General features: G+C 42.8%; 2 protein-coding genes across 3 annotated transcripts in view; one reads left to right on the top strand and one right to left on the bottom strand.

The window, feature by feature from the left end:
* cntnap2a (contactin associated protein 2a) overlaps window positions 1-22,551 on the top strand; it is a 280,648-nt gene extending 258,097 nt beyond the window's left edge. For both annotated transcript variants that reach the window (XM_035619745.2, XM_047329941.1), the window contains 6 exons: window positions 35-268; window positions 1,250-1,383; window positions 7,852-7,945; window positions 17,969-18,253; window positions 19,615-19,686; window positions 20,031-22,551. In XM_035619745.2, coding sequence (XP_035475638.2) covers window positions 35-268; window positions 1,250-1,383; window positions 7,852-7,945; window positions 17,969-18,253; window positions 19,615-19,686; window positions 20,031-20,233 — 1,022 coding nt within the window. In that variant the 3' untranslated portion in view covers window positions 20,234-22,551. The remainder of the gene's footprint in view (window positions 1-34; window positions 269-1,249; window positions 1,384-7,851; window positions 7,946-17,968; window positions 18,254-19,614; window positions 19,687-20,030) is intronic.
* Window positions 22,552-23,843: 1,292 nt separating this feature from the next.
* On the bottom strand, window positions 23,844-25,349 carry LOC118291469 (lipocalin). Its single transcript, XM_035619756.2, has 6 exons — window positions 25,170-25,349; window positions 24,902-25,041; window positions 24,734-24,813; window positions 24,512-24,625; window positions 24,306-24,407; window positions 23,844-24,189 (listed from the first exon to the last, which is right to left on the bottom strand). Exons 1-6 carry the CDS (start codon window positions 25,263-25,265, stop codon window positions 24,170-24,172), a joined length of 552 nt encoding a protein of 183 aa, XP_035475649.1. The 5' UTR covers window positions 25,266-25,349; the 3' UTR covers window positions 23,844-24,169.
* Window positions 25,350-26,309: the final 960 nt, after the last annotated feature.

Here is a 26,309-nt window from a genome sequence, read left to right as displayed (position 1 = left end):
TTTTTTTCCTTACTACTCCTGTTATCTCACCCAGATGTTGGGGGTTTCTTCGAGGCTGGAACGCTGATCAAGTACAACTTCATGCCCGAAGCAGTTGCGGGAGCCAGTCGGGATGCAAAGATCCTGACGCACCAGCTGACGCCACACGAAGTGAATCTGACAAAGGAGGAAGTTGCTTTCAGTTTCAGCACATCGAGTGCCCCTGCCATTCTGATGTATGTAAGCTCCAGGACGCAGGACTATCTGGCTGTGGTGTTGAGGCAAAATGGTGAGATACACACACACATACACACAGACACACACACACATGTGGTTTGGGGTTGAGGACTAGTGAAAAGTCTGCTTGAAGTGATGCTTGTTTGTGCAGCTAAGTACATTTTTTAAAGGCTGTGCTTGCAGCGCAGTTCGCAAAAAGTTGTGTAATCTCAAGAAAAGCCTCCACCGATAGCAGCCTCCCACTGTGCAGCTGACAGGCAGCAACGTGCTTTGATAAAATAGAAGTCATAAAAATTTGACAGTGCCATCTAGCGTTTCAGCAATTGATGTGCACAATCACCAAACTGAAACGACAAAATACTCACATTGCTCAGGGCTGCTGCTAGAAACTCTTGGCCCTCCTGCTCACGCAGTGCCCTGAGACAGTAAATATATAATCCCCTGTCAAGCTGTGGGTCCTCTGAATCATTCAGGGTTACCTCCACTATTCCTCACTTCTTCTTGCTCCATCACTTCAAAAAGAAAACTTTATTTTGGGCTTAGGGTTTTATTTTCCTTTTTTTTGGATAATATGCTTTAGGAAAAAATAAATTATGTGTTATTAAAGTAATAATAGCAATTATGTTTTTACAGCCACTGCTTGAGGAATATCTAGAAAATACATTTTATTGAAATCAGATGTTAGAGCTCATTCTTTGAGGAGTGACAAGTGAAGGATTTGAAGATATGTCCCATATCTCCCCAATTCTTCCCTTCATTGGCTGCCAGTTTATTTTAATAACTTTTATAAGATCTAAGATCTTTTAACCAACTTTTTAACTTGCTCTGGTAACTAAGGGTGAACAGGCTTTTGCCACCAGGACCTCGAGACTTATCTTATTTTCGTTTTGTCTTATTTTGGCCTGTGCTGTTTTATTCCTTTAAATATTATGAAGCACTCTGTAACCTTGTTTATATAAGTGCTATAGAAATAGAGTTATGTTACTAATATAATTCATACAATTCAACCAAACCATGCATTATGTGTCTTCAGGTTCAATGCAGGTGCGGTATAACCTCGGTGGTCTGCAGGAACCATTTGCTATTGATGTGGACCAGCGTAACCTGGCCAACGGACAGCCTCACAGCATTAACATGTCTCGTGTCAACAGAAGCATCACCATCCAGGTACTGAACACACACACACACACACACACACACACACACCTGAGCACTCTGCAACACACATTTCAATTTCGAGATCCTACTTCCAACCATGGAGTGCAGGGGATTGCCATCCAGCTCCAGCTCAGATTGTGCGCAATAAGTCAGAGGGGAGTGCAATGTCCTGTTCTGTCTTCTACTGTGATGAAACAGCTTGTCCTCTGCCCCTGTTAATCCACTTCCAGTAGACGGCCTAAGTATAGCAACATAGAGAATGCATTGATCTGTGTGTGTGTGTGTGTGTGTGTGTTTGTGTTTGTGTTTGTATGAGTGCATTTCGCTGTGTGCAGGTAGTAAAGTGTGTGTGTGCGAGTGTGCCTGCGTCCGACAATGTGTTTGTGCATGCATATTTGTTTATGTGTGTGGTGTGTGTATTTGTGTGCTTTTGATTTTTGTGCAGCTAAACAGAGTTGTGTAGATCAATAAAGCCAAGCCTCAGTCAGTAGCTGTCAGGCATGGAGTGAGAATTGAGCTAAACCATTATATACCTTGTTCTGGGCTTAAATGCCCAGATTAGGCTGCAGGCTGTAATTTAAGGTGGACTCTAAACGGATGGTTTAGCCACCGATAAAACGTAGTTATGGTTTGCATCCAGGTTAAGAATAGGTTTGGATTAGCATGGGCCGCTTTTGATGTGTCAAGAAATGGATCGGCTTTTCTACCGTGAGAATCAAACAGAAAAAGTGTAAACAGTTTGCGTATGACCTGTGCAGGTCATAGTGTGCATTGTTTCTGCATATGTAATCATTGTGCTTTGTGATCAGTCTCACATTATAACATAGATATAATGCAAAGCATAAAGTATTTCCACAGAGTAAATCGATCACACGTTCACTTGAGAAGAGCCCACCTACCCCAGGTTCCCAAAAGGATGCATGGCATTAACCAGAAACACTGATTCACCTCTGCTGAACTGTGCGGTGGAATTCATTTGTATAATTTTGAATAAATGTGTTAATAATATTACAGCTATTTGATTACAGTCGGCAGTGTTTATTCTCTAAGGATTATATTACTTACTTGCGCCGACCAACCTAGTTTCTCTGCCGACATCAGGGACGTTTCATCCTGTCTCCATTATACTTCTCATTCATGGATTACATTCCACCCATAAAAAAAACAGGATGATTTATGTAACACCATATTCACTGAAAAATGATAGTCATAACACCATGACTAGATTTAATTTGATTTTATGTAATTGAGAAAATAGATTGTTTCAACAGCACAAAACGAATAAAAACCATGTAAGCATAAAGCAAATCAGAAGGCATTTTACCAATAAACCAATTACTGTATTTACCATAATACACAAACTATGTAGAGTATATACTGTCAAACATTGACAATACTCTGAATCCCAACATGTTTATAACCTGTTGAAATATGTACATTTACTCATGGACACAGGAAATGAATGAAATATGCACAGATCGGCCGCAACATTAAAACCAGTTTCAATGTTGCGGCCGATCGGCCTATCGGATATGAATATTAAGACTATAATAAAGAAAGGCTCAGTTCGGTCTTTAATCTTTCCTCTTGCATTATTATTCCGGCGGCGTTAGATGGAGCACATGCAGTATAATCTGTAATAGACTATGTGGATATTTTATCGGTTGTGTTCTTTGTAATTTTGGCAGCGGTGGTGATGATGTCACCTTGTCCTGTGATAATTACAGGTCTATTATTGCCCCTTTACTGCTGCTTTCATTAAAGTGAAATAAAGAGTTGGCCAGGATGAATCACTGTGCTCTTGCAAATCAAATCATCATTGCTTCTCCTCTTCTACATCAGTCTCCGGCCCTCTCTCTACCACTGAACGCACACGGAGCAATGACCTCATTTGTTCACGCTGGAATCTCATTACTCGCATTTGCACACTACAGTGAAAAATGTTGACAGCGAGAAAATTAAAGTGAAACATCCAATGGAGATCGTCCTCATTTTCAGAGCAAATCATCTCCTGCAGCTGCTGATCACACCGGTGGGAGCCCTTTAACGCAACACATCCCTTTTTCACTGGCGCAGAAAGTGATTGGAGCAACTGTATGATTCTTTGCTCATTACTCTCTCTCACACACACACACATTCACACAATTGATTGCAGCTTAGTTGTGTCCACATTGACAATATCGATTTTCAGTGTTCAGTGTGTGACTGACCTATTAACTCTCAAATATCCTCAGTTTATTGAACAACAACCCTTTGATAGTCACTAAGTTACACATACACTTGGACATTAAAAAGTGTAAAAAAAAAAACATTTAAGAGAAACATTGGGCATGATGGTCATTTTGATTTAAGATTTTAAAACACAGAATTCTGTAATGGAGCTATGAGGAAGGAAATAGATGAGGTTTATGTGTAGGGCATGGAAAGGAGAGCCTGGATGTGTTCTAACGAAAAAAAGATAACTTTGATGAATAAAACTTTTATTTAAGGTTGACTTACTGCCTCGGGCTCTTTTCAAGGTACGACCCCTGCTCTTGATATCCACCCGTAAAAAGATGTGGACATGCATAACAAAAGATTCACATGCACAAGTGAGATCTTGTCAGGTCAGGTCGCGACAGAGGCTTCACACCACACTCCAAAATCAACATTATTCAAATGAATCTGTCCACTCCAACTCTCTCCTTGTATCTCCGCATTCATCCCTCTATCTAACTTGTCACCCACCCCTGGGGGGATTTATACTCTTAGTTTATTTATTTTGAGCGATCCTGACTGTATGCTCACGCTCACACTGAAGAGATATGAGGCATGGGAGGAGTTTGGCTTGTGACACAACAAGAGAAGCACAAAGTAAGACTAAGCAGAAGGTCGGTGGCACCAGCAGGTCTCCTGTTTGTACATGTACTGAACACCTCTATTTGCCACATTATTTGCATAACCAGTGTAATGTGATGTATCAACAATGGAATGCGAATCACCACGCTCAGCTCTACGAAGCTTGGCTGCATCTCTCGGCTTGCTGTTTTTGGTTTTACACTTCACTGTGTAAGTTCAGTGTCAAGGCTCTCATAGTGTCGTTTTCGGATATAGCAGCACAGAAAAAGTTATAAAAACCTACTGTACTATACTGTACCCAATGCTGGCAGAGAGAGAAAGCTTAAAAGGCTTATGTTTGGGTTAAATTCATGTGGTGAACACTCACCACTCCAAGTTAGTGCTGCTGTTTCTCAACACCTGCCGGCTGAATAGGTAGGTTACTGTTTGCTAACAAGTTCAGCTGTTTACAGCTTGCTCTCCGCTGCCTCCAAGCAGCCATAAGAAATAAAGCGAGATTTGAATAGTCACTCCAGAACATCTGCACCGTTCAGCCACAATTAGGTCGTTGCCTATAGCTAGAGATTTCAGCATATCTGTGTTTACAAAGTCGGCAAACATGTGCAGCACTTTACCTGAATGCTGAAATGATTCAACAATTTATTTTGAATGTTAAACAGAATTATCGAGGACTTAAGATATACACTTGCTAACTACTCCATTTTGATTTGGATCAACAATTTCCTGCAAAAATACATTAAAGCAAAAGCATTTGTAATTTAACCATCCCCTTATTATTTTTGCTCACATGCTCATCAGAGGCCTTGTTGCAGCTTCATTCATCTATGAGTGAGAGGCAGAGATATGAGTCAGAACCAATAACAGTCATGCTGGTGGACCTGCCAGTGGATCAAATTCAATTTCCAGGCAGAAAGGGAGAGTTGAGTGTTTACCTGAGGCTGCAGAGGTCTCGCTTCTCTGCTATCGGGCTGCAAATCTTAAAGGCAATTTAGACAAGCCGACGATTTAGTTTAAAGACAAGGCAGAGAACAAGTGAGGAGACAAGTAGGCATGAGGTAATTGGAGTCTTAGGGAAAAGGGAGCAGGAGAGAGATGGAGAACAAAATGAAAAGACAGAATGAGTCAGAGAGAGAGAGGGGATCGGGTTGAAAGACAAAAAGAATCTCTAGATGAGGCAGTGGACCCACACCACATGATAACAAAGGTTACTTTGATCCATTTAACACCTTTCTAATCCTGAGGTTACTTAAAGGAGTGGATTTTGCATGTGGTCACAGATACCTGCTCAAATGTACATGCAGATTCGCACAGTAGTGCTGTGCGGGAAGCAAGTGTTTGGTTTTAACGCAGCCTGTGAGATCTCATCAGGTGAGCTCGCTATCAGAGACGCATCAAGGTGAGATCAAAATAAGTTCCCATCTCGCTATCTCTGACTTTGGCTTTCTCTCAACCTTCTCGCACACTGTGAGGGTTCGGAGATGAAAGTGTCCCTTCAAGCATCTCTCCTCCCGTCTCCTCCCCTCTCCTCTAGTTGTTGCCGAGGTATTAGCGGTGTGAATGGCGGCCTGATGGGACCCGACACTCGCTCACAGTAATTCACTTGATGATGATGTTAAACTATTTATCCGAGTGAACGAAGGATATTAGTATTCATTTGCACTTTGCTCCTCCTCCAGGTATCATTAGTGTAAGTCGCCCCTGAAGTAAAAAGTTCTCTGTGCGCTGTAAATGAGTTTGAGTATGTGCATCACATTGGCTAAATTAGATTCCTTGTGAGCACTATAGCTGGGAAATAGATTTTACCCGTTGTTAATTTTCTCTTTGTCTCACCCCTGATTACTTTGCTTATGTAAGCTTTATGTAACCTGAGAGGCAGCAACAGCGCTCGGAGGAGAAAATTGTGTTGTCTAAATGGTTCAGTGTGAGCGGAGAGAATCACAATAATTGCAGTTGTAATTGACAAAGTTCGGTAAAATGAGGTTTCTTCCCCGGCCACCTTCCTCCGTGGACCTTTTTTGCGCGGTTTCGGGACTCGGGCTGCCCCACCGCGGCTCTGCAGCCAATTTGTTTCCTCGGATAAAAGTAAATAAGCTGAGCGCAATTTAATTGTGCCCCATTATCCCACCCTCCAGTCACTGTGGAAAACAAAACCCACACAATGCTCCACTGAGACCAGGCTTTTGGAACGAATCAAATTAGGACATGCTGTGCGTGCGTGCGTGCATGTGTTTTTTTTTTTTCTTGTTTACAGGTTGGAATCAGTACAGTCCTCACATTTTTCTCCCATTTTCTCTACACACACCCACACTAACACACACAAATCTCAACCCTTTAGTGACAGTCCAGCTCAGCTCGCCGCTAACAGGCCGCGACAGCTATTCAGCACATGAATGGAACAAATTTCCAGTAAAACACACGGTAACAAAAGTCATTGTTTTCAATCAGCCGCTCTTTCTCTGGCTGGGGCCCGTTGGAATGCGTCCCACAGACCGGTGCAGGCTGAGATACAGTTCTCCTGTGTGCACAGAGGGGGTTTGCAAGGAAGACCTTTTGGTTTCTGGAACACACAAAAAACAATTTGCGGCCCCGCAATGCTTCTCGTCAGTTGCACCGGCTGCTGCACCCTTCAAGCTAATTAGAAACTTCACTGCAACCGCAATAACAAGTTAATTATGTTGCAGGGATATTAAAGTCATGTTTCGCCTCCCTCCGTATGCCTCTTTGCTCTCACAACTCCACCGACACCCTTCGTGGTAAACTCGCTGCTATTTCTCTCTGTCTCTGTTTTCAAGTTTCTCCGGACAGGCTTTGAACCTACCGCAGACATGTGAAGTTGCATAATGTTAATTTATGTGTGATCATTTCTCTCTCGTCCGGATGGAGAGCTGTTTGTTTACAGGATCATTATGGGAGATCACTTTTCGGTTTATCCAGTTTCATCCAGCTCTGATGACCCAAAGGGGAAAAGTAAATTAACCAATGCAAATGAGAGGTTTTTCTTTAATCATTTGGTCTGACTTCTCTGAGCAGCCATGTTAATGTGAAGTGAGCTTTTTGAAAAAAATTCATACACTGGTTAGTATATTTTGAACAGGGATATACTGCTGTAAACATCACTCAATGTGAGGCTTTTTCTACAAGTTTATAGAGAAAGATCAGAGAAAGATGATAAAAGATAGAAATATAAACACTGGTGGATGTCCCGGTGAATGTTTTATCTATCGTTTGTACAGTTGTTCTATACCACCTTTTCAAATTGTGTCTTTTTTAACACTCACATGCCGTATAATGGAATATAAAAGCAGTCTTACTTGTCCTGGCTACAACGTGTAGCGTAATTACCATTAATGTTGATTAATATTTATTGAACTGTCTTTTACCATGATTCATTGGAGTCATTACTTGGAGCTTCCTCCCACAAGAGGGAGCCAGCGAGCTTCTGATTATGCTTTGTAGTAGCTGTACAGTCCCTGACTTGAGTGAGTTCCCATTTCTTCTTCATCGTCTTGTGTACTAAGCTTAATGTGCTGATGAGGTTCCTTGTCAGGGTCTATTCTAAAATGCTGTTCTCAGTAGTTTTAGACCAAGACGCTTTAAAAATGCAGATTCTAACATATTATCTCTCTGCCACTGTTGCAGTTGGATCATTACCCTCCAGTGAGCTACACCCTCCCACTCGCCTCAGACACACAGCTCAACCTGGTCAAGACGCTGTTCTTGGGCAAAGTCTATGGTAAGTGTGACAACGTGTGTAAACGTTGTTTCAGCAGTGCACTTTTTTAAAACGTTTTCTCACTGCACAAAATGTTACTGTGTGATCATTTATATTCTCTGCAATATATATCATTCAATTGCTATAGCGATAGATGCTATTGCTGCCCCCAAAACATTGACTTGTTGTCATTTTTTATGTTTTTTGACTTGTATGTTCTCTATATCCGATTATATTATATATTATATCTATTCTCTTGCTATTCTTGCAAAAATTAACCCCTTTAGATAAACAATCTCATTTAAAGTGGGTCCTTTCGATACAAATGTAGGTGGCTTGAGATTTAGGTGGCTCTATTGGCAGAAACCTAAAACTAAAAATTGTGCTGTCATTAGCTCATAATTATCCCTTCATATCTACTGAGGCAGAGAGGGCCACTGTACAGAAGGGGTTGAGGGAAGCAGTGTTCAGTTGGTTGCGGTCTGCAACCTCACTTTGCTGCTCAGTAGACAGGACGCTGTAATTACACATTAAGCCCACTGGAGGACGCCAGATGACAGTAGGAGGTTGTTGGTGCGGACACAGGCACAGCTGCATCCATCTCTACCTACAGTGTATGAGTGACCCTGCATATTGTAGCAGATAGGGTATATATCTATGTGAAGGTGGAAACTTTCTCCTTAAAATTGTCTTGATGATCAGTTGCTGAGCATTAAACTCCCAGCAACTAGTTTGACACACTACTCATAGGACACACGGTCACTGCAGTTCTAAAGATTGTTAACTTGTAATTCATGTTATACATCATGTTTTTTTTCCCCTCTGGACTAAGAGGGCAGTTTTTAACAAATCCCCACATCATTTGCCCCAGTAACTTAGAAATTGATTACCATAATTATCAATAGCCACTTACCATAACCTATTCAGGCTGTCCTAAGTGGTAGCTGTGGTTTATGACTCAATTGTGGTTGGTTTTATTAGCTGCTATAACTATTCATAATGTATATGTGAATCTGATGGAAGACTGTATCTCAGTATTTGCACCTTGTTCTATTCTGTTCTGCCCTATTCTTCTTATTCTCTCTTTGCCCTTTCTGTCCTCCCATCTCTTTTGTCTCTACCCCAAAATGCTGAGGAAGTCAGTGAGGTTGAAGTAATGGCTGACTTCACTTACCAGCCAGCACTATCGACCGCTACACACACACACACACACACACACACACACACACAGCAAGTCCCCCTGGGAGTACAACACCTTGCATGCACGCACACATAAATACGTGAGCACAAAAACAGAAACACAGCCATCCATCTTTGCTTGACTAACACAGCACAGATGTTCTAATGAAAAGCAGAACAAGTCTTTTCATATGCCAAAACAGTACCTGCCGTCCCCCCTCATAAACAGCCTTCCACTTTACACATTGACTTAAATATTTGGTCTTTATATATAGTAAACATCATAACAGAAACAAAACACGGAAACAGGATGGGTGTGAGTGAAAGAGGGAAAAATTTAAGGATGACAGTCGTGTTGTGATCAGAAGTACAGACGGAGAACCAAGGAAGTGAGAACAGACGCAGGCTTTTGATTTTTGCACATCTCATCAGATCTGCTCCGCTTATTGTGTCGGGACCGCAGAGACAAGAGAGGCTGTCAGACAGCTGAGATATCAGATTCTCTATTTCGAGGAGACAGTGACTCTGTGTCTGCAACAGGACACACACATACATACACACACACACACACATACACACAAACACAGTGATCACAGCGACGTCTCCTCTATCACCTCATAGTCTGGTGATTGTTAGCAGGGGCGATGCCGAGAAGGGGGGTGAGGGTTGATATCTGATTGGCCACCCCTGGTGCCCCACTGACTGAAGGTGATAGTTAGTTCTTAGCATCATGGATGGATTACTGAGTACTGAAGTGAATTAAACAACCGTAAAGAGGTGAAAAAACATTCACACAATAACCAGACAAATAAAAGTCATGGAAATAACCACAAAGAGCCATACATAGAGGCAAAATATGAAAGCTATCTCTGCTATGGTCTTTCTTCATCTGTCTGTGTTGCTTCTCCTATGTAGACGGGGTAGGGGACCTTGGGGTAGGGGACCTTTGAGTAAATATTATTTTTTAAATATTAGCATAACAGTCAGTATTCAGCGTATTGGTTGTCGCTGTCAGTGTCAATATTTCAGATTCTAAGTCATGATGATGACAGTGTTTGCTGCCAAGGTCAATTGTCGTGAAGTGATATTGATCATGAAGCACAAGGATGATTCAGCGCATGCTTCATGCTACTGAAACTGCTGTAGCCGGATCTTTAATGTAACAGCATGCGTGCGACGGTAACTGTATCCATACGCCAGAGCTCAACAATATAATATTTGTGCATGTAGGGCGGAATGTAAGAGTGTATGTATTTCCTTGCATGCATCCTTGTGTGTGTGTGTAGGTGTGCAGGCAGTTAGGGTGGGTGGGTTGATGTATTGCATATGGGCCTGTCTTCCCTAGATCTCTGCATCCCATTGGAGTAGACGGGGGAGATGAGTCATTCGTCAGCCAGAGCACCAGGCACACTTCTAACCCAGTCCTCTGTGTGTGTGTGTGTGTGTGTGTGTGTGTGTGTGTGTGTGTGTGTGTGTGTGTGTGTGTGTGTGTGTGTGTGTGTGTGTGTGTGTGTGTGTGTGTGTGTGTGTGTGTGTGTGTGTGTGTGTGTGTGTGTGTGTGTGTGCGTGCGTGCGTGCGTGCGTGCGTGCGTGCGTGCGTGCGTGCGTGCGTGCGTGCGTGCGTGCGTGCGTGCGTGCGTGCGTGCGTGCGTGCGTGCGTGCGTGCGTGCGTGCGTGCGTGCGTGCGTGCGTGGACTTTATGTGAGTGTGTCTAACTAAGGAAAGAGATTCACAGTCACAGGCAGAAAGACAGAGTAATAGAAATAGTGCTATCAGAGACAGATGATTGTAGCCCTGAGGGTTGGTTGTGAGGGACATGTACATGAGTACCACACTAAAATTATGATTTATCTTCTGTATGTTGTTTTATTCCCCTTACGTCTCTCATCTTGTTCACTCCATCCAATCATTTAACACGTCGCTCCCTGTGGGTGCTGCCAATAATTTTACACTGGGCTCTAAGTCACTCTAATGTTTCAAGGTAAATTGGCCTTTTTGACTTTAGGAGGTTTTTTTCAGCTGTTATTTGCATGCAAATGTCTGCAGGTTTAGCTTTTTCATGTGGCTTTATTGGAAATTGGGCCTTTTCTTCAACCACACATTGACCATCAAATGTAGCAAGTAGTTTTTTTCTCCAGGACATGACATGACCCAGCTGACTTTTTTTGTGAACCCAGGTTTCAAATACAGTGACATAGACTTTTCGGATGGTTCACACGCAAAGGACCAAGCCTGCAGCTTTATGCCTGTAATTGATTAATTAAAAATCATGAGCCGACGTGTCACCCTTCTTACATCAACTTGAGCAAATGCCACTTGGCAGGCATTTGCTTGAAACGTCAGTGCATTCATAAATCATGTTATTCGGACAGCTGTCCTGGTGATTGTGTTTTTCGTTGGTTTCTGTTTTTAAGGATTCAGCACACCACACCCCTTGATTCTTTATAAACCACCTGATTAAGCACAAATCATGTACATTTTACATTACTGCTGACCATTGTCCAAAGCATGAAGTTTAATCAATCTCCTCCCCTATATGTTTCGACGCTCGTCTTTTGTGTTCTGGCCACCAGACGTCCTGACTCCCCCCTGATAACACGGGCCGTTTTCTCTCATCTGTCTCCAAGCACGGTATCTGTGTGATCAAATGGGTAATCTCTGGGATCTCAGTGAGCCTTTCGAGTGGCGGAGGTGAATGTATGTGTGGTCACTGCTCTATACAAGTCTCTGTGTGTTTAAGGATGACATCATACCCTCCTCCCTGCCTTTAACCACTAGCTGCACTTAAGAGCGGCGAGTCCTGATCCGTGCCGCTGTGAGTCCGCGATCCGGGATTTTCCAGCTGTTATGTAGGTGGGACTGCACTGCAGAGAGCCAGAGAGGGGAGGGGGAGGGGGGTGTGGAGGAAGAGAGAGAGAGAGAGATGCTTGCCAATGTGGTCCTGTGATGAGAGATTCACGAAGCAGAGAGGGAGAACGAGGGAAACGAGAGGAAGCTCATAAACTGTCGCAAACTCCACCTATAGGTAACTACTGCGTGCGTGCGTGCTTGTGTGTGTACCTGTTTCTTCATGTATATGTTGCGCTTATGCCAGTCAGTCTTATGGGAATTATTCATTTGCAGCTAAACATAACAAATTGAGCCTTTATTCTTCCTGTTTTCCTTGTTGATTGATATGAAAGCCAATTTGAATTTAAAAATGTCCGCCCCGTTAAATTAATGAGCCTGCAGGTGAACCCTGATGTGTGTGGGTTTCTCAGGAGGGAAAATGAGTCGTCCATGAGAGTGTGATAATAAGAGTGTGATATATATGATTGGTCGTCTTGTTGCTGCCTCTCTGTTGTGTCTGGAGGAAGCCAGCGGTGGCAGTGATGAATACACATGCGGTCGGTACACGTGTGTAGCACGTTATGGGAAGGTGTTGCAACCACAGGTGTATTCTGCATCTCTTAAACAGAGCTCTGATCTAACTCCACCTCCAACCTCCCTTAACCATCTTTTTTCTGAATTCATCATTCTCAGATTGTTTTTATGACATTATCTATCCAACAGTTTGCCACATTCGAAACCAAATGCTGTATAATGAGGGCATGAAGGTCAAAAATCAAAAAGAAAAGCATGGGTCAGTCAGTTTGCTTTACTATCACACTGCACTGGACACAAGCATAGACGATATTTACACCATGGAAATCATGAATATCAATATTGTCCTGGCATAGGCCAGGTAATTTTAACAAAGAACATACGTATAAAATGCACTGATAAATTCACAGAGACTTTAAGAACATTAGGAAAATTTTAAAAATTTCTCACAATATCTCTGTTCCTTAATTTATTTCAACTGTTTTCTTTCTTTTTTCCATCATGACCCTCTCCATCCTTAATTGGTTCGACAACCATGACCAATGTGTGTGTGTGTGTGTGTGTGTGTGTGTGTGTGTGTGTGTGTGTGTGTGTGTGTGTGTGTGTGTGTGTGTGTGTGTGTGTGTGTGTGTGTGTGTGTGTGTGTGTGTGTGTGTGTGTGTGTGTGTGTGTGTGTGTGTGACTACGTTACATATTTGTCTCTGTTACAAAGGGTGTGGTAGGTGGCTTCACTAGTCTTTTGAGGTGTCTCAGATGCATCATACTTTCATTAACACCCCCCTTTCTCCCCTTTTTTCTCTCAACCTCACCCCCACATCAGCTTCCATTTGTTGCCATGGCAACTGTGTTTGATCTCCTCTACCCAGCCCCTCCATTTGAGCACCCTTCTTGTCACCCCATTTCTTTCCCACTCAGATGAACACACACACCAGAGACTAAGTCTCATGGCTCTCACCCCCCCACCACCAACAACCTTTTATGGAGGTCACGTCCTTCTCCTCCTCTGTTCTCTCCATCATTTGTTCTTTTTTCCACTGGAACTACAAACAGGGTTTTTTTTTGTGCCTTTCCTACAATTCTCCGCCGTCTCACTCCTCTCCAACAAAATACACCACTCCACATCACACTCACACCAGACCTCTCCTCACAGTTGTATGTGCTACGTCACCCTTTGAATTATTCATGTGATGTCACTGGTCACCCTGGTGACACCATCAGGAGGTGCAATCCCCTTATCAACATGCTGACCTTGTCACGGCAGTGTCAGGCAATGTCAGTGTGTGTATGTGTGTGTGTTTTCTATAGGTGGTTGTTGGAGGGGTCACATATGACATATGGTACAACATTAGTGTTGAACCTGGTTGTAATCATAAGTAATGGCACATTTCATTATTGCGGTCCTAAGCCAGACACATTTGTCCCTGCTCTGCTCTCATCGTGATTCCTGTGTGGACAGCTGTTGCTTTGTGTGTATTCGTCAATGTTATATTGATCCGTCTGGAAAACCCACCAGAGCAAGCCTAAGAAGGGATTACAAGCCTTAAGGCCAATTTGTACTTCTTACGATAAATCAACACCATAGGTACGATGTAGGTACAGTGAAAGGACGGCAAAGGTACAGCAGACGTACAATGGAGGTACGGTATAGCAATGACATAGACACGGCATACGGGACAGCATAGGTCCAGCATGGATTATAGGTACTAAGGGAGTATGGAAGAGGTACAGTGTAACCAGGTAATATAGTGATATTACTTGTACTGTGGATGGCCACACTCTGCATTACAAACTGGAAAATAAACAGTATAGTTTTGACACCTCTGAGAGAGCATAACAGGGGTGTTAATTGAACTCTATTGAAATGGTATGGTCCCCTGTGTGTTTGTGTGATTGTATTTTATTACATTTCATTATATGCATTACTTCCTTTCCTCCTGCAAACCATGTAAGATTTCATCACCTGTGTAATACAGTTCCCCTGAAAACGAAAGATTCAAAAACTCCACAACGGTAGTAATTTCATAGGGTTTGGATTTCATCAGACAGTGACAGCAATCATGGGTTTTGTGCCCATCTCAATCAATCAAAACAGACGTTTACGATAGCACATAATATTTGTATGCTATTTCATCTTGTAGTATTTTGTAATTTTTTTGGTCTAGTGAGTCTTTCTTTCTCTCTTTCTTTGCCTAACCCTTACCCTTTAAATGTCGTAATAGTCTGTTATTCCTGCAACATTTTCCCACTTTGTATTTATTATGAAGGTCACATGAAAATTACACGGCATCTGAGGATTATTTTTCTGTGTGTTGTGTAGACTAATACATCCATTAATTTAGAACCTTGGCATTTCAATCCTCATCAAGCAAATATGGCACCTTGTCTGCCTGCCTAATCTTGGAGGATTGCATTTGTCACACAGATCTGTCTTGAAAAGAATTCATAAGATGTCTTGTCTGCATCAGATATCATCTGGTAATATAAAGTTAGGCTAAAGAGAAAATCACTGCAGGTGTGTGAGAATCCTTCTCTCAACATGCGTTCGTTTTGATCCTTCCGCTTGTTTTCTAGCTCCTGGCAGACGCGGTAACTGTTGGTGCTCATTGTCTATGAAAAAACAAATATGCTATCCAGCATTTATGAAAACGTTTTTTTTTCCTTGTGAGTCTTGTGCCTAAAGGTCTCGGCCAGCTCATGAACATCAAGTCAAGTCTTTTATCAATGTTAGTCAAGCAAGTCTTCAGTCCCCCAACTCTGGCACAAGTACAGTTTCCTCACTCATCTGCACATGTGTATTATATTGAACCCATGTGTATTATATTGAACCCATGTGTATTATATTGCACCCAGTATCATAACGGATCCGGAAGCTGAGTCAAGGGAAGCTTGACGAGCACACTTGTCTGTAGCTAGCTATAGCTAGTCACACGCCGCAGATCCCAGGATTATCCATGAGGCGTATTTGCAAAAATGCTGCTCCCCCCGTGTTTAACAAACCCCTGCCTTGGCAACGGTCAGGAAAACAAACGAATAGATTCAACCGTTATTGGTCAACCTAGCTTCCAGAGACCGTAGCCCACTTCGGCCACAAGAGGGCAGTAAATTATAAGATGAACGCAAACGCTTGTTATCAAGTCTTTTACGGGACAGAATGATGTTCTGAGTTGTGAGGAAAGATACAGCTTTCCACTACAGGATTGATCTAATGGGAGTCTATCTTTAGCTTAAGCTTTTAGCGTCAATGCTTGCTTTGCATGTCCTGACGGCGCACCACTAATCTGATGAGCACTCCCTTGTGAAATAGCTGTCCCCCCAAGAAAACAAAGAATAAGGGGAGCTTGTCGGCTATTCACTCCACGCTGGCATTGTATGCAAAGCAGCCTGTTATACTCCTAAGAGAGAACTTATTAGTATTCACACACGGCCTGCAGTGATCAGCATATAGGTTCAGGAGTACAGGGGAGAGGGAGTGCTTGTGTATTCACACGCTGTATTCATAAGACTGTCGTTATCAGTATTCTGCTCACTGTGCTCACTGGAATGCTGTGAGGCACTGCTCTCCTTCCTGCCTTTGTGTGTCATATACATTTACACATACATTCATATACATCTGCACATACACACCGTTGTCGAGGTGTGAAGTTATAGATTGTGGGCACATTTGTCTTGATGACCAGTGCCTCATCCGAGGCGTGTTTCTGAGCCACATTTTAGTTTTATCAATATATATATATATATATATATATATATATATATATATATATACAGTGTTCGTGTCTGTAGGAGGTATGGTCAAATGAATACATAAGACTAGCACTGAGCTATATTCCTGGCTGCACAATCAATAGTGTACAAACACACGCACAGACTTGTATTGGACTCATCAAAATGGAATAAAGAAAGAGAATTAAATTATAGGCCATGTCCAGATACTCAGAAACCCATCATCAACGGTAACCAAATTCATTAAATACACGCAAACTCACATGCAAACAGGGCATCGCTCCACTTAGTCGTCCCTCGCCTGTATTTTGCTGCAGACTTGCCCAAACAGTTCCTCCTGGGTGTGGCACAGTCGTCCAGCAGCAGAGCAGCCATGCATGTAAAAAATTAAAAACCAGGCTCCGTCTCCACACACAGCCGTGAGTTTATGTGAGGCAGCAGGACATTGTGCAGCTCTGCGAACGAGCTGAAGACAGTTTGGCTGTTTTGAATCGGTCAAGGTTTGTGGCTGTGAATGTTTATGTAGCGTTCGTCTTTACTGAATTGTAGGTGTTGTAGGGATTTTTTTAGTAAATAATTTTGTTGGCTGCCTGTGATTTCTCTCTCTCTCTTAACGCCTCGTGTGTGTGTGTGTGTGTGTGTGTGTGTGTGTGTGTGTGTGTGTGTGTGTGTGTGTGTGTGTGTGTGTGTGTGTGTGTGTGTGTGTGTGTGTGTGTGTGTGTGTGTGTGTGTGTGTGTGTGTGTGTGTGTGTGTGTGTGTGTGTGTAAAAAATGTAAAGAAATGGCCATCATGGGGCAGTGAGATAAAATTGCAGAAAATTGCTGCATTTGTACAGGCACAGCTGAATTGGTCTGGATTACTACAGCAAAAAGTGGACCTGGAGTTTGGATGGCAGACAACAAAGGGCAATTTGGTTGACTTTTCAATTCCATAGTGCAAAGAAAATGACTAAATGTGGAGATGGAGGCATAATCACAGAAATGACTTCTGATGATTTTGTTAGTAACAGCTTTTTATATATTTTTTCTCTTCATATTACATATGAAGGCATGGATTATCATAGTGGTCATGAAGCTATGAGCACAGCTTGAAAAAGAGAAAAGAGCAACACTTTTGAATTGAAACAACACTGAATATGTAATTTATAATTGTCTGTTTTTACCACAGAGAATCACATATTTGTGACGGAATCAAATATTAAACGTCATAAGTATATGAAACCCAAAGCCTGTGATACTAAAGCATCCCCACCAATAGGAGAATGAGTAGACAGAAGCCGGGAGGGAGGGAGGGAGGGAGAGAGTGAGGGAGGCGAGGGTATCGGTTCATGATTCATTCTTTAATTTGACATTAAAGGTCAGTGTCAGTGTACGTTCCTCCTCCGCGCTCACCCTCCTCCTCATCGTCTGTCACGCTCGCTACTCCTCATCTGTGCAAATTCATATTCTCACTGGGCACTTGAAGAGTATCGGTTTACTGTATGTGTGCGCGTCAGCAAAATTTGTGCCTATACCAGTTCGTTGAGTGCAATCTTGATTTATAAGTGCACACATAGAGTTTTGAGCCTCCAGAGGAAGTGTGTTTGTCTTTTTCTTTGTGTTTTGGATACTAAATGCTGATGCCTTACTCCTTCTCTCAATATCAACTGACTTTATGGCCATGGTTCCTCATAAGTTAGCATCACATGAGACTGGCCTGACGAGTCTCGTCAAACAAGATGAGATGACTGAAACAATCCAGTGACTCCAGCTTCTGTCCAACGCTGTGTCTCCATACAGAAACCGGACACATAGACCCGGTCCTCATCGAGCGCTACAACACCCCGGGCTTTGTCGGCTGCTTGTCCCGAGTGCAGTTCAACGGCGTCGCCCCCCTCAAGTCTGCGCTGAGAGCAGCCAAACAGGCCCGGGCCACACCGACAGCCGGCCAGTCGGACAGACAACCCGCTGTCGCGTCGCCAGTTTCGCACCAAGGCAAGCTGGTGGAGTCCAACTGCGGGGCGTCACCTCTCACCATCCCACCAATGTCTGCTGCAACGGATCCCTGGCATCTGGACAACACAGGTGAGGAGCGCCTTTAAGATAACTGGCAATATACTAAAACACTTTTGAAAGAAAACGTCATTTAGGTTACAGATGTACACGGATATGCGTGTGCACATACACATGGAACACAACAAACACAGTAATTGATCCCTTTCTAAGTAACACACTCTGCCTCCGATTCTAACTGTTGTGCTTACATGTTCATGAACACACACACACTCATAAATGCACACTTACTTCAGGACTCGTGTGTCTAACGTTACATTAGACAGCAGAGTTTAGTGAGTGTCACTATTCTGGATGCAGACGTTTTCCTCAGGCTCGGAGCCAACTGCGCCTTTGGGAATGTCTAGCTCCCTGAGATCGATCCAGTCCATTGATCTTGACTCCAGGTCCAAACCCACCCTCAGCTCCCCACCATCCATCCAGAGATGGGATCAATATTTATTCTGCTTTATATTTTCCGATGTTATCCGCTATAATAATCAGCTCGTGACTTCTCTTTTGTGTGTTTTTTTTTGTTCTCATCATCCCAGCTTTCTGTTTTTACTTTTCAAGTTTTTCCTTTATTGCCCCTCTCCTCTCCTCCTTCTGCCCTCGTGTCTTATCGTTTCATTCACAAGAAATTGATGTTACGTCCGAGCGCATGCAGGCAACTGACAGACTATAATGAGTCTGATTGCACCTCTTTCCTCAATTACTTTCTATTTTCACCGCCCTCTTCCCCTCCTTCTTATTCATGCTCTTTACTTCTCTGGAGAGCTCAGCAGTCATCAGCAGAAATAGCTGACAGCTCATTCCAGGGTGAGGCAGTTTGTGTGATTGTGTGTATCATGTTTGGATTGTGCTCTCTGTAGTGTGTGTGTCTATTCCTCAATAGGAATTGTACACAAGGCAGACGTCTCAACAGTATCATCTTTCTTCTTTTCGTTTTTGTACCCAATGTGACATCTAATAACAAGCACAGTTTAGCAAAGTGCCTTTGCTAGTTTCAGACTAACATTGTTTAAATACTGTAGGAAGTTTGCTTTCTAAACAATGATCTGCACAAAAATGGAATGGGTTCTGTCTTGGCCCACGTCCCATCCTTCCACTAAGTTTTGTGGAGGTAATAAGAGAATAAGTGACATTTCGAACCATATACCTGGTGCAGTGACCTTATTTTAACCTGTTTTTGAAAGCGCAGTAGTTTTTTAATTCAGCGGGAATCTGAGCAATTAGACGAATGCTGCTGAACTATACAATGAGCGGACAAGAAGCCGCAGCTCGTGAAACTCTTAATTTGACGACATGCTCTTCGTCTGCTTCTGTTTCTCTGTTTCAATGTGTGGTTTTACTTTCTCTCTCCCTTTCTGTCTTTCTTTCTGTCTGTGTTTCAGATGCAGAATTCCCATTTAATGAGGAGCGAGTGATCCCCGATGGAGTCAACAGGGACTCGGCCATCATTGGAGGTACACCACGTCATCGCGCTTGTGAAAGTGTTCTTTGTCTGGTTTGTACATGAATAGGCTTGGTCACATTACCCCGGATTAGGGATTCACGTGTCGCCTTACAAGTTTGTCGTCTGATCTGAAGTTATTTTCCTCTTCTCTTGATCGTGTTTAGAACATCATGTCTCCCACTGTCCCACCATGGCGGGTGTTTATAGCAACTTATGATTATGCCTATAATTAAGAATGTCTGTTCATAACAGTGACAGTTCATGTCTGTAAACTGCTTCAGCTAACGTGCCGCCCCTTTCCATTTAATTTAATAACTGAAAATGTCTCCCACTCGATGTCTCTCTCCTCTGCAGGTATCATTGCGGTGGTAATATTCACCATCTTGTGCACTCTGGTGTTCCTGATCCGCTACATGTTCCGCCACAAAGGCACCTACCACACCAACGAGGCCAAGGGCAGCGGCGGCGAGTCCGCGGGCGAGTCCGCGGACACGGCCATCATTGGCACCGATAACCCCGAAACCATCGACGAATCGAAAAAGGAGTGGTTCATCTAACGGCCGGTGACAGGGACTCGGAGAGAGGAAGTGATTTGTCGGAATGACAGTTGCCACAGAAACGCAGGAGGTATTATTCAGTGACCAGAGATGGGGGAGAGATGGTCGAATGGCCAATCAAGCTGGACAATAATCTCCCGGAGACGACGGTGATTTGGGAAAGATGTGTATAGGAGTGTTTTGTTTTTCTTTGATTGTTTGTTTTGTTTGTTTGTTTTTTTTATATATCCAGAGTATTAGAAAAGAGAGCGGTTATTCAGTGGGGCACAGCTGTAAGAGACTGTACATGTATATACTAACCGGCTTGTCCTTCTTTGTATCGTGCTTGGGAGTTTTCAGGAGTTATTTGAATACTGTATATGACAAATAATTATACTTACTGGGTCATGTGATAGCACAGGTTTATTGCCAGTCTCTTTTGCGTTTGAATTAATTTTTAAACAAAATCTTATGTCATAAATGATCGTATCAACATGCCAAACCCGTTTTTTTTTTAAATATATATAATTAATCAGGCTTTGGTTGCACCAGCCTGTCAACCCTCATGTCTGTCAAACGACATGCCACTAATACTGCGGTAATATAGAGCTGAATATAGATGCCAAAATTCACTTTGTAAATACAATATTTTGTTGTTCTTTTCCTTGTTTTTTTTCTCAAAAAGATTTATTCAAAGTCCAAATACATAAACATTAATGAGAAATGTAAGATATATATTACAATTATATCATGAGTATGTCCATTATATATGTGTGAAGTATAGAGTTTTATGTTTAAATTTTATGACATTGGATTGTACGGGACATTCCTCTCTGAGGAGGGGCAGACAGGGGTTTCTCGGTGCATCATGGGAAATCGTGGCGCTCCACGGTCGGCTTGGTTCAGCACGGCAGCTTTCTTTTTTCATTCGGAATCGGTGAAACCGCGAGCCTTTACTCATTTACACATGAGACGTTGGTTTGTTTTTCTTTTGCCAAACACTTGAGTCTTACGTCCTCCACCCAGTCGTCTCAAATTTTTTTAATTTTGTCATTTTTCATTGAATGTGTGACTTTTGAGTTAAGGGGTTTCTTTGTGCTTCTTTAGATCTTTGACTGACGTTGTGGGCCGTGGGTTAACAGTGCGTGCATGCGTCTGTGGTAATATATGTGCAGGTCAGATCGAACAACATGCCTGACACTTGATGAGCTCTGTTGATGCACTAAAAACACCGTGCATTAAGTGGTGGAAGCAGTGTAAAAACAAAAACAAAATATGATTGACAGCTAATATTTATTCAAAATCTGGGACAAGGTTAAGATGATAATTGGTTTTACTTCCCGTCCATTGTGCCTTCAAGGTCTCGAGCCATGTCGCCTTGCCCCCAGTCTTGCTACAAGAAGCCTGAACTTTACTGCTGCTGAGTTTTCAGCTGTTGTCTCTGTCCTGATTTGGAATGGCTTTGCGTTTCCCACTAATCTCAATCAAACTTTGAGTTTAAAATCTGGCACATTTCTTTTTTAATCACACACACCTTATGAATAGCTTAGCAGGAGCAGCTACATTGATGCACATTGATGAAGAGCTGCACACCGCGCAATACGCAAGAGATGCAGTTTCTGCGACACATACACACACACACACACACACACACAAACATGCATGTTCGATCGAGCACAAGTCAAGGTTGTTCACTCAGTTGCGAGAGCAGCATGTTCAGAGAGGCTCCTGCTTTGTGAGCAATGGATTGAGCCTCGCTCGCTGCCACTGTTGTCCAACGTGTTCAGAAAATATATTCATTTTTATTTTCTAACCATGTTGTCTTCCTGTCAGTTATGTTCCCTGCGCTTCCACGCCATTGCTTTCACAGCACAATGTGTTACAGTCATATAAGCAGCTGCCAACTCTTCTGTTTCATTGTGAATTTGCTTCTTATGTTTTCGAAGTCTGTGTGGTCAAATTGCTGCCATGGCACCTCGTTACATTGTACATGATTTTGTACTTCATCGCCGACACCGCCGCCTCGTGTTCGATCACTGACTGCGCGTCACTTTATCGGAGACAGCTAGCGAACTCAGCCCGCCTTCTACTGCAGCCTCTAAGAAGACTTTCTCCATTTACATACAACAATCCACGATGAAGGCACATGAGTGAATCTACTTTACTTTTTCTTTTCTTTTTATAGTTATATTACTCAGACCATACAATAATGCCCTTAATATGTTGTTTGAATATGAAACAACGATGATAATAGATTCTCAGCTCCAGCAGACAAAACCATAACCCATATGTTTTGCTTTCAGTTCTGTTGAGTTCAATAAAGAGTATTTGATCTTTAATATCAGTCTTTTTTTTATCTGTGCATAACACACGCAGGCTTCCTCAGACAGAGGAAAAGTGGCCGAGGTCATCCCATGGGACGTCTGACTCCCGCTGCATGTCACGACTCCTCTTCTGTGACTATTGCCCCATTTTCTCTCAACTAAGTGAAGATTCCATCGAATTAACATGAGATAGTTAAGAAGTGCAGAGATGCAGTAAATAATTAATTAGAATAATGAGTCTAAAACAAATCCAGAAGATGAAACGGGGAGCTACAGAGGGAGAAGTGAGAGTGAATTGTAATTACACAGATTCTGTAACTGGGTTACTAAGAGATTAATGCTTGTTCCATTTATCACATGCTGTGGGGGAAAAGAAAATTGTCTGTGGAGATTCTGATTCATCCAGGTCATAGTTATCCAGAGGGGGTGTGGAATCGGGGGTAACGCAGTCGAGTGCAGCGAGGAATACCGAAGTACCAACCTGTATATTGGACAAACCAAACAACCGTTTTAGACAGGGAAGAACAAAAGTGGAGTGAAAAAAGAGAAACCAGCCCTCAACAAAAGAAGAGTATCTGTCAGTCTGTCTGTGTTGCTGCCTCTGAACACATTTTATTTAAGCATAATAGCTTTTTATTTGAACATGTGGTTTTTCGTAGACTGCCCCCTTGTGGTCAGAAAGTGTAGCTTCATACAGACGTCAAGATACAAAAAAAGCTTCTATACTGAGTTCAACAAAACTTTATTCATCCCTGTCAGGACAATCGTGCACAACAGCCCACCACCCACACGGAGTGATACACTGACCATCATGATGCTCTGCTGTTGTTGACACTGTCCCAAATCTGTCAATCCAATTATACTGCAAATGGTTCACCAGCTGCACCAACAAAGTGAGTTTTCTCTCTCTCACCATTTGCTGTTGTCTTTGATACCTTGTCCTGCTATATACAGGGGGTTAATATGATCTGCTCTTTACATTTCTGACATTTGACAGTAGTCAAGTCAAATGGATCTCTTTTTGGCCAACGGGAAACTGGAATGGTCTCTGATCAAAATCCACTGTATGTCTAGAAACATATTCTGCCATTATCTGCACTCATTGAAAGTTGTCCTTATCTGAACCTTATGTGTTTTGCATCACAAATGTGTATATTATTTTTCAACAAATCTTCCTGACTAGCAACATTTCAGGGGCATTTACTTCAAGTTTTATGCACCAGGGGGCAGTTTACACTACACAGAGTTGAAATGACAGATTTTACTTTTGATGATTTAAAAAAAAAGAACCACTCTGAACTATAACATATCGTTTCAGCATTTTATAAAATCATATTTGAGTTTGTTTTAACAAAACACAAGACACCACAAAAGAAATCAGCAGTTACAAAAGATAAGTAGGAAACGTTAAACTGACAAACTTCACAGTCATATGTATTTCTTCCCATTGTCTCACTAATCAGCCCTTTGTTGTTAGCATTGGTCTTCGGGGTGCAGCAAGGAATGGAGTGTAATGGTCCAGACGCCCCAGTGAGGAGGGGGGTGGGGAGTGGGGGGTAAGACACTTGAAACACACGATGAAAGCCTGGGACTTGCGAGAGCGAGAGACGGTGGAAGGAGGGAGGCAAGGGACTCAGACCTCGGGACATTCATCTGTAACAACAACAGACATGAGGAGGCCCATGAGGAAAAGTCTGAATCATTTACACCAACAGCCACACTGTATTTACAAATCAACTGCCTATACATTTTTTAGTTCAATGACCTACCTTTTTTCGGGAGGATAACAATGTTGTCGGCCTGGATGCCGGTGGCCAGGGAAAACTGTATGAACTTCTGCTGCAGGTTATCACTGGCCTCCTGGGTACGACCTGCAAACACACAATCACTTGCTTTAACCTTCACCGAATCCCGGATTCAACACACAAAGATTCCCCAGAATGCAGCTGGGCTTTGAATAGTGATCCAGACTTACTGTAAAGAGAAATGAGGTCCTCGGACACTCCATCCTTTGTCTTGATGGTGTGGACCAGAGCGAAGTCGTCGTACACGACATCGACAATGCGCATGTCGTTGTCATTGTTCCAAGCTGATTAAAGCAGGAATACAATGAGTCAGGCTGTTGAAAGAATGTGTTAATCTCAGTGTGTGTGCTTGTGTGTGCTTGTGTGTGCTTGTGTGTGCGCGCTCTGCTCACCCTGGCTATGGAAGGTGAAGCGTCCAGGAGTATCAGTTTTATTAGCATTGTGAGTCATTCTCCAGCAGGTACCATCAGCACTGAAAGAAAAAAGCAGGTTAGTTTATTTCTCTGTTTTTCCCAAGAGAACATTTCAGAATATTTTAATTTGTATAATTAATCACTTACTTCAGGTTGGCATAAGAGAGATCCAGGTCTCCTCCTTCAGTTGGCACAAATACAGCTGTGCCCATCGTCATCCCTGCCTTGTTGTTCACAAACCACTGAGCGTTGGTAGCAATGCCAGCACTGTACCACTTGCCTGCCATCTAAAAGAAAGAAGGGGAGGAAAAGAAAACAGTCAAAGCACTGAGCTTAAGAGAATCATAATGGGCAATACAGACAAATCTCTGTGGTGTTTGCTAATTAAATTCATCTCTCTCTCTCTATCACTTACCTTCTCCAGGCTGAAGTCTTTGACGGGCACGACATCGGCGCAGGCGGCCAGGACACACATCAAGGTGGCCAGCATCCTCAGCAGTGAGTTCCTCATGCTTCTTCCTCTGTGTTAGAAGGCTTTCTCCGGCAGTGGGTGAAGTATCAGTGGGATGTGCAGTGGTGAGACCATGGATGTGGAGGCTCCTTATATCCTACAGAGTCCTGCCCCTCCTTCGCCTCTTCCCCCCCTTACTGCAAGTTTTTGCATTACACAAACTCTCTGGCCTTCGTCCACTGGCTTGCAAAACGCTACAGTTACACAACTGGCACATGTGGATGGAAAATAGTTGGGGGGGGGTGGGGTTGAGATGGGAAGACACTGGGACAGAGGAGGAGAATAAAAAGGCAGTGTTTCCCCTACCATTGAATTGGGGGGGGGGGGGGATGCCGTGTGCAACACAAACACTGCACACGGCATCTTATCAGAGCAGAGAGATGCAGAAAAACAAAGATATTTATCGGATTCCCAGCAATCAAGTAGCAGAACCAACCGGCTGAGATGCAGAGAGTGACAGAAGAAAAAAAAGATTAAAAACCCTGGGAATATCTGGAAAACAATCTGAGACAGTACTACAGAACTCTGCCCCCTGCCCCCACCCCCCGAAAAGGCAAATTCATTTTAATAATTTTAATTTTTTGTTGTTGTTGTTTTTTATTTTACATGTAAAGTCAACCAAAAGTCATTTAAGGTCACTTTCGTTAAACACCCTATTCCTCTTTCCTGTATAAAAGATTGTAGATGAATCTCAACGTGATTTGTGAAACCTAACCTAACGAGCCCCAACCCTCCCCCAACCAGTGAACCTCGGGGAAACACTGAAAGGGATATCATTTGGGGGTTACTTTAACACCCCTCCCCGTCTCGCTCCTGCATCACAAATGCCCAGACACGCCTATCAAAGAAGGCATTTTTGAAGAGACCTATTTTTTTTACCATGTGCCCCCACCCCCCCAAAAAAACAATAAAAAACACTTACAGTCAGATACAACTTTACTGTTTCATTGTGAATTTGCTTTTCTTTTATAAGTCTGTGTGGTGAAATCTCATGATGCAATTTGCTGGGGGGGTGCGTGGGATTTCCGTCGTTCTGGTCTACAT

This window comes from Scophthalmus maximus, chromosome 21 (assembly GCF_022379125.1).
Source record: "Scophthalmus maximus strain ysfricsl-2021 chromosome 21, ASM2237912v1, whole genome shotgun sequence".
In the NCBI taxonomy this organism is placed as follows: Eukaryota; Metazoa; Chordata; class Actinopteri; order Pleuronectiformes; family Scophthalmidae; genus Scophthalmus; species Scophthalmus maximus.
Note: the sequence above shows the minus strand (reverse complement) of the source record. Positions and strands in the feature narration are given on the sequence as shown.

What these genes read in the sequence shown, in the direction of transcription:
- LOC118291469 (XM_035619756.2), bottom strand. Translation starts at nt 25,265, where the DNA reads ATGAGGAACTCACTGCTGAGGATGCTGGCCACCTTGATGTGTGTCCTG. An exon ending in CTTCACCTTCCATAGCCAGG is followed by an intron (nt 24,626 to 24,733) that starts GTGAGCAGAGCG and finishes TGCTTTAATCAG; the next exon opens with CTTGGAACAATGACAACGAC. An exon ending in TGTTATCCTCCCGAAAAAAG is followed by an intron (nt 24,190 to 24,305) that starts GTAGGTCATTGA and finishes TTGTTGTTACAG; the next exon opens with ATGAATGTCCCGAGGTCTGA.